Genomic DNA, 9,112 nt, shown 5'->3' on the forward strand with positions numbered 1-9,112 from the left:
AGGGGGAGGAGAAAAAAAAAAAAAGAAAGAAACAAAAATTAAAGCAGAGGAACGTCCTGAAGTGCAGCCTCTCCTGAGGCACCTAAGCCACAGTCAGAGGCAGGAGCAGAGTCCTGAGGATGCAACAGCTCGCGGTCTACAGCCCGCCAGGAACCTGCAGCAGCCTGGAGTGTTTGCTCCCATCCTCAGTGCACCAGGGAGAAAGGGCATCCTCACCTGAAAGTACCTGGGCACTGCACAAGTTTGACACTCCGCCAGACAGACTATTCCTCTGCCGAGATCATAAAGTGCATAAAGGTATTTTTTGAGTAGAAAGACCAGAGCGAATACTTCACATCTGTACTGTGACCTTTAATAATTCTCAGATTTAACTTAATAGACTCTATTCCAAATGAACAGTGTGTGAAATTAGCTAAAAATTGATTTTAAGTTTTTTTTTTTAAAAAAAAGCTCAGTAAATCAAACTAGCAAGCTCTAAATCAGGCCCTATGGCCAGGTCCAAGAGAAAAATTCCTGAGTAAAGAGGAAAAGCATTCAGAGCAGAGAGATTACGCACCACCATCCCAGAAAGCAAAACTATATTCAGAAGGAAACTACCAGACTTTCAGTTTCCACAAAGTCTTTTCTCAAGAAAGAGGCATGATGTTAACACAATGTGTTCCCGTGAATTTCCACGAGAAGCCTCATCCAAGAACAAGATGTTCATGTAGAAAGCAGGAAAAAAAAGAGAGCAATGAACTCTCTCTGGAAATGATTTATGCTGACTATAGCTGTTGTTCATTATTAAGTTAAAACAGAAGTAAAAGCCTAGAAAGAGGGAATAAAAAGGTCTTGGTCTGTTGGCATTTAAATACTACTTTATTTATTCTCTTCTTTTAATACAATCATATTTTATAATATAACTATTAAAATAACATAGAAACCAAAAGGCTTCACCCTATTCCCAGCATGCTCCCGTAAAATGTTCAAATAAATCTCCTCCATTTGTTATTCATGCACAGAGTACTCTGCTCATCCAGGATAGCATCATAAATTAATAACAATAAAAAAGCTAGCAAAACATTTCAGAACTTATCCATCACACCACTTTTCTCTGATCAATAATTTGTAACATAACATTTTAAGAGCATATTCCACCTTTGGTCCTCTGCCATGATCTAATTTAGGAGGGAAGCAAAAACCACATTTGATGCTAGGCAATAAAAGCCGAGTACAAAGGAACTAACTAAAGTTATTTGTGAAATGAGTTAGAGAGACCCAAAGCATGCTGTTTCATGGGTTAACTGCATGTTCCTCCACAGCTAAATGCATAAGCCAGTGACTGTCCATATACGTTTGTCTAATTCCTCTACAAAATCTCTCAGAGTTTTTGGATGGTGGGTCCTCTGTTTTCCACAAGGTGAGGGTAAAAGGTCTTGAAGCCCAGAAAGGACTTTCATTACCCATAACTTATGGCTGAAAAGTACTGCTGCACATTCCCTATATTGATCAGCAAAACAACCTTAAGAATACATATCTAATCTCTGTCATGCAGCCACATCCTTTCCTACCAGCATGTATCCAGTATTTCTGAGATAGAAGTTGGTCTTTTACTGAAACACACAGTCGCGCTATCGCCCACCAGCTCTTCACCACTTCTTCCACACTCAACAGGAGACCCCCACACCTGAAAAAAAGCTAAGCTGCTAGAGAATGCTTCTCCGGCACAAGAGCTGCCTCGTTACAAGAGAAACTACCAGTGAGGCCAGACAATGCTCAAGTTATTCCTCTCCAGCATGTTTAATGCATCTGTCGCATGCACTCAGATTAATGAATTTAATAATTCGCATTTTTAGATAGCGTAAACACATTTCTGAGCATAAGAAACCTTCACAAGAAGGTCACTGCCACGGTTGTAGATGGGTCCCCATTGATAACCAGCCTCCCCTGCATTGCTGGGGCTCACATCCAGAGCTGGTCAGACAGTCAGAGGGAAGACGCAGCCCATAACACACCCAGACAGACTCAACCCTGGAACTGCAACTGCCCGCACCCTCCCCATTACGGCTGACCATCTTCTGGCAGCCTCCTCACCGACAACGAGCGCCCAGCCCAGCCCCAGCCTCCCCAGGCACCGTCCACAGCCACGTCAGAGTCTCCTGGCTGCTCAGACATGCGCCTGGAGTCACAGCCAGCAACTGTGACAGCCCCAACCTGCTGGTCCCACAGATAAGTGACTACAAAAGATAACTGCAAGTGTTCTTATTTTTGTTCAGTTTTTTTTTTTTCTTTTTTGGCTCACTCGGGGCTGAGCCCAACTCGGTTCCAATAATCAAAGCAAGCTTTTCTTTTTACTCTCTCCAAAGGCAGTATCAGGTGGTTTGGATGTCCTTTCAAAGAAGGGGCCCAAAGATGTCATATCCTAATAAATAAACAAATGGCAGTTTCTGACTTCTTCTTGATAGCAGATGTTTCGCTGACTTTGCAGCTGCATATATTTACAAGTCAGTAGTCTTTTGCCTCATTCCCAAAACTACAGCTTGCAACAGAGACTTATCATTGTCTTCTGTCAAACGCATATGTGCCAGAGGGCTCTTCTATTTCCTTAGCCTGTTATTTTTGTCGCTACCTTTAAAACTCCCAGCTTTCTTCTGAGGATATACTGTCACTTTCTGAAATTACAGCTCAGCTTGCTTCCCCATTTCATTCCAGAAACACACTGGGGGAGGGGAGGAAGACATAAAACAGACTTCTGACAAAGTACGGAGCACTAAAAGTTATTCTTTCATCAACACAATAAAAAGTCAGACAATGCAACTCCTCCCTCCCACTTCACAATGTTTAAACCCTGTTATTCGTTCTTCACACTGTTATTAAGGCATCCAAATAAATGCAGTTCTCCCCAACTTCGTGCTAGGGGCATCTCAGCTCCCAGGATGAGTGGGAACAGCTGCACTCTTCTAATTGCGCATTTTCCTTCGAAGGAGGGGTACCGTACAACACATGAAAAGCAGATCATGCAGGCTCTGAGCACACCAATCCATGCTGCTACCTGGCAGCAGAGCAGCTATACTGTCCTGAAACAACACAAGCTCAGCTGGAGCCCACATGCTCTTCCCCTCACTCTTCCACACCTACACTGAATTACCTATGCCCATCCGGCTCCCCACTTACTCGCATTCGAAAGATGTTAATAACAATACTGCCCCTACTCTTCCCTGCCCACAAGAGTCAACCCACACACCACAGATTCTGCTAGGAGGAATAGTCAAGGTGAGGAGGAAAATTAGGAGCAGCTACTGAGAGGTGCTAAGACAGCACAGCTAATTCTTTGCTAAGCTGCCCAGTGCTGTGAACTTTGAGAATTTCTTTGCACATGAAAACATTTTCATGATACTGTATGAGAGTCTTCCTTCTTCCCCCAGACCTGAGGGCAGAAGGGGGGACAGAGCCTCAAAGGGTGCTGGGGGAGGTGGAGCTGGGAACTTCACATTGCTCCTGGTCTGCCCCTCACCTAGGCACTCCTTCTCCACGGGATCCTCATCGGTGGGGGGTCCCACACCACCAGCAGCTGCCTCTCCCCACCCCGACTTTTAGACCTCTTTAGAAACACTTAACACACTACGCACGGTGCCTCACATAGCAGCTCTTGCCCAGAGTTATGTCTTCTTTTCCTGGCAGAGCACGTGTGAATTAATGGGCTGCTTTTATGGTTTGGTTTTGTTTTTTTTTCTCCCCAAGGAGCCTCAATTTCTATTCCAAGGCAAAGTCGTGCTTCAAACACAGGGAGCAGCATATGTTATTTCTTCACCTACCAATCAAGAGACTAGAAGAAGCCAGCCTGATACTTATATATCTGCCATTTCATAAACGCTAGGCAATACCCCAGAACTGTCTTCATTGCAGCATCCAATCTGTCCCCACCAGACAGCCCAAGAAAAGGAGGCGATACAAACGACGGAAGGGAGCCAGGCTACAGCAACCGCAAGGTTTAGTTTTGAAAAACAGTCATTTTAGTGTGTAGAAATAAGGAGCAGCAAATTTGCCGCTTGTCTTTAACACCTTGTCCGCACACACTCTGCATAAACATCCCTGAAGAGTTCACACAGTGCAAAACTGGCTACGCCAACTCCGCGCCTACTTGACAGAATCCTAAGGGTCCGCCTGCAACTATAATGACTCCTGGCCGTTTCACACCGACGGAGCCAAAATGACAAATGAGCAGCAGTGCATTTGGCCCGTAGCAATCTGGCAGCGAGAGGCACGACCGAAGGAACTGGTTCCAAAGGCAACATGTGGCACCGCAGGGCAGGGAGATCCCGGAGGAAGGGGGCTGCCGGCCAAGTAAGCATTGCTTCATGGGGACAGACAGACAGACAACAGCAGCAGTTCTCAGAACGAGCCTTGCCCAAGAACTCCAAAAATAAGTTACAATTTCTCAAAGCAGTCTTTCAGTCAAATATATTTAATGTAATTAAAAATGAAAGGTAGATGAGGAGAATTAAGTTCCCCTCAATTTAGACAGGAACTTATATCTTAAAATGCACCAGAGGCGTAGAGTAATCTTCCAGAAATGTTTTTCCTGTCATGTCTTACTGTTTAATTATATATTACCATTCCAAGCTACCATGACAGATTTTAAGTGAGTTTGTCTTTTTTCCATAATTAATCATAGCAAAGACTCATCTGTTCTTCAAGCCCAGTGATGACAGCGCTGTTTTCACCACTGTAAGGCAATCATCCCACAGCATTCCTTCCTGAAAGCTATTGCAAAGAGAAAAGCTCACCTATCTGCACAAGATGCCTTTCAAAGATATAAATCAGCTCCACATACATTACTTCATACTATAGGGAAGTAAGAAAAAAAAAAAGAGAACCCTGCTTTTCCATAGCAAGCAATCATACAGATGCACAGGCATAGCACAGCTTAATAATGCTACATAAATGCAAATTATAAATATATAAACCCAACGCAACCATCCAGGAACAAGTATCCTACTCCTTAAACATCAGACACTCAGAGCCATCAGCATCCACCACCGGTGCAGGAGGAAGGGAGGCAAAAAGACGCTTGGTTCTTCTGCGAACGTAAGGCAGCCTCCCCTATAATTACCACAGCCAACAGTTATTTTAAAGGCAGCTTTGGTCACCATCATATTCTATTCTAAGTACAGAAGATGTGTCTTCAAAAATAACTTATAGCTACATGTAGATCAGTGCTAACAAACTACCTAATCAAAGAAGAGCCACATCCAAAGCAGAAAATAATAAATGCTAACTGGACAACAGAAAGGAGTCTTACTTTCTTTCTTTAGTATCACAAGTCACAAAAGTGAGATTACTGGGGAGAAAACCAAAACCACAACAACTCTTTTGCTTTGGAAAATCAAGCATTTAACACTGACAACAGCTACAGCATATAAGATGTTCACAGAAAGTTTTCTTGCTGACCACTGCAGGAAAAAGTATTTCCAACATAATCAATAACATACAGGGATCTCCATTCAAGGTATTTTATCCTTCATCCTCTCAGTTTGAACTCCCCAAAGGATGAATTAGATACTTGCAAAATTACTTTTTCCCATCTGTGAAAACCTGTGACACACACTTTTTTTTGCGCAAGCAACAAATAGAAATCCAATCCGCTCTTAATTGATTTTGCTTGCTCTATAGAAAAATTAAGCTTTTCTGCAGTTCTCCTATATCCTTCACATGGTACGCTGGTAGCTTCCCAATTACAAGTCGTTAAGAAAAAAAAATTACACAGCTTGTTCTGTTCATAAAAACAGGCATAGACGGGCACCACACAGCCCTGAGCAGCCACAAAACTTTGTGTGTCTTATTACAGTCTCATAAGAGTAACTTTAGATCAGAGCTCAAGTTTTCAATAACCAACCACTGTATTAACAGTGCCACCTTTACGGCTTTCTAGCTGCTTCCCAGTTTTCCAAAGCAAGATAACTAAAGCAGCAATGACTGCAAAAAAGACAATATATTCAGTCTGACACGCTGCTAAAGACTAAAGTTTGTATTTGGATACAAATGTTTCTAAACATGTTTACTAGTACCACTCTTTGTTAAGGCCTGACCTCTGAAAGATTTCTTCCAAGTTATAACAAAATATAAAATTTAGCCATGTATCTTAACCATCACTTTTAGAAGATGAATGTTTTTAAGTAACCATGATATCCTGACAGCTTGGTGATCTGTTCCAAAAAGATGAAGAAAAACATGTTGAAAAAGACAGACAGACAATTGCCGAGGAAAGGAGAGGAGAGATCTTTACACAGGACATTATACATCTCTCTCTCATCTTTTATTTACAAGAAGAGAGTCAACTGTTTTCAGTGTTCTTATTTAAAAATGCGTAGGAATAATATGTACTCAAAAATATTATGACGTATCAAATCACTTAAAGATTTTTACCCACTAGAAGTGGGGTTTGTATTTTATTTATTAAGAGTGAAAATATTAAATGCATATTTGCATGCTCTCTCTAATCAAAGTGTAGAGATTTCCCATATCACAGGTGATTAACTCACAGAGTAGCAAGAAACAGAATAACAGCCCATTTTCTATGACAAAAGAAAGGAAGTGGAGATCCTAAACCTTGTCTGGTTCTGCTCTCTGTAGCCTCAAAACCCAAACAGACCCCTAGCTACCCCAAATGTTAGTAAGTTAAGGTAACACTTCTACTGTACTCCAGCCACTTATACGGTGAAGAACATCCCGTGATGGAGAAATCTTCCCAGCAAGAAACACCTCAGTTTTCCTTTCTAAGTATCAAAATTGGCATTCTCTTTTCCAGAGATCTAGGAAAAATGGAAGCATAGCTTAAAATATTTTTTCCCCAGTCCTGACAACTAGCCTTTAATTTGCTGCCATCTGTACTTCAGGAAACTTCAGCCCTTTCATTAGCAAATCCCTCCCACAGGTTTACTTGTAGGGAATGGTTCAGATCTGAGCTATGTAATACAGTAATTAACTTGAAGAAATCACACATCCAGATCCAAACCAGCATATTATTCAGAAAAGATTAATTATTTAAGATCAATCTTCACTCGCTATTTTTAATTTAGTGTCCAAGTCTTTTAGCCTTGTGAGTATTAGAATATACATCATTTTCTCATTAACAGAGAACAAAGTTAAAGCAGTTGTAACAGGAGATTTACAATCGTCTGCCTTAACCAAAACAACAGAACTTACTGTACAATTTGTTCATCCAAGGAAAACCTCAAATACAGCCGTGTTTCCTCAGACATCCTATAAAACTGTAGTACTTGTGTACACACATGCATACAAACTGTCTGCAAGCCATCCCCAAACTCAAAGCCCTTAGAGGTGCTGACTGCACGCTTATAATCAGATAAAGTTATGTCCAGGGGTTTCAAAATAACAACAGAAAATGTAAGGCAACACTACAGAATTCGAGATGGAAAACCACAAGCACTTCTGTTTCATAAACTGCACTTCCAGAAGTTAAGAGGAAGACTGTCTCCACCAAAGGTGTCGTTCCTCAGAAAGAGGAGGTCTAAGAAACAAACTGTTCCAACACCAATAGGATCCAGATTCAAACCCGCATCCTACGTAATCTGACATACCAAATCACCACCAGCCGAAGAGCTACAGATTTTAATGTATAGAGCATTTAAAAAAAAAACAAACCCACACACACTTAGGTTTCAGGTATCGAAGGAAAATCTTTTGACAACAGGAGCATTTTGCACTTAAGAGAGAAAAAGAGAACCTTTGAGGCTAAAGAATCAAGCATCCAGTCTCTGGATGTAGCACACATTTCTATCAAGGTTTAAACAACTTAATTCTGCCCCTCCAAAGCCTCCGCTCTCCCCCTGCTAAAATGAGGGTACCTCCTTACCCCCCCCCCAGCATCTGTCAGAGCCTCAGAAGACTCAAACAGACAACAACCAAAAAACCCCCACGTTTTTCCAATAACCTTCAGATCTGTTACGTGAATGTTTTGCTAGAGGAAATGCCTGAGCGAGTAGCCTTAGACAACTGTTTTACATTAAGGAGGAAGCACATTAGTTTACTGCACGAGCACTACTGCGATGCACTTTTAGGAGGTGCAGTATTGTGGCCACAGTTGCCATTTTCAGTGTCTGAGAATAAACACAAAAGCTGCCAACACTAGGTTGCATAAGAGCACTTTAAGCACATGGTTATTTACAAAAGCAGAGGTAATTATAATGCAGGAGGTGGATCCCAAACAAAACAGACTTGACTAACACTGTCCAAGAAAAAAAAAAAAAGAAATCTACAATTACTATTACTTAATTGTAGGACAGCTGCCCAAACAGCCTCAGTCGCTCACTGTGCTACCAATATATGGCCAAAAAAACAGTTGGAAAAACGTGCTGTTTAAAAATGCAAACTGATGTCAGAAGCTACGCGTAGAAGAGAAAACAGGAAAACACCGTTTCTCTCGACAGCTTACCTGATCTGGACTTAATGATGTCGCTGAACTCGCTGTGTCCCTCACCAGGTCCTTCCTCCTGGTCGGAGACACGGGCCATGCTCACAGGCTGGGGTACACCACGGGCACAGCCTAAATCCGTCAGGAGAGAGTTCCCATGGAGGGCCCCAGCTCAGCACCAGCACCTACAGCGCAGGACCAGGAGCAGAGAGGCACCGTAACTCTGTGGGCTACACCAGGTGTGACTCCGCGTGGGAAGCACAGGCCAGGACCGATGGCATGGCTTGCTGGCCACGGCCACGCGTGGCGGGGTGGCCAACCAGCCACTCGCTGTTCCTCTGCCGAGGGACACCTTATGGGATTTAAAAAGCGAGATGGCACAGAGGGGTGCTGCTAGCCAGTTTAATCCCTAGCCATGAAAGAGAAGCTTCGGCCATCCTTGGGCGACACCCCACGCCCACCCGTGCACCCCAGAGGGGCAGGACACAGCCCTTGCAGCGATACCGTCACCACCCGTCACCCAGCTAGCACCAAACGGGACACCCCCGCTTGAGGGGGGTGGCAAAGCAAGGGAGCCCCGCTCCTGCCGGACTGGGGCATGTACCAGCTGGGAAGGGGCTAAGGGCAGGCGTGCTCCTCCGGCCGGCCCCGGGCCGTGAGAGCCACGTGTGGGAGAAGCCGCGAAGCCCCTCTGCCGGG

At 43.4% G+C, this 9,112-nt stretch overlaps 1 protein-coding gene across 1 annotated transcript in view; it reads right to left on the minus strand.

Moving 5' to 3' along the window:
• The window catches only part of UTRN (utrophin), a 419,780-nt gene extending 411,223 nt beyond the window's left edge, over positions 1 to 8,557 (minus strand). The window contains exon 1 of the mRNA XM_009282506.2: positions 8,435 to 8,557. Coding sequence (XP_009280781.1) covers positions 8,435 to 8,513 — 79 coding nt within the window. The 5' untranslated portion in view covers positions 8,514 to 8,557. The remainder of the gene's footprint in view (positions 1 to 8,434) is intronic.
• Between the last annotated feature and the right edge of the window lie 555 nt (positions 8,558 to 9,112).

This window comes from Aptenodytes forsteri, unplaced genomic scaffold (genome assembly GCF_000699145.1).
Source record: "Aptenodytes forsteri isolate BGI_AS27 unplaced genomic scaffold, ASM69914v1 Scaffold357, whole genome shotgun sequence".
NCBI lineage: Eukaryota > Metazoa > Chordata > Aves > Sphenisciformes > Spheniscidae > Aptenodytes > Aptenodytes forsteri.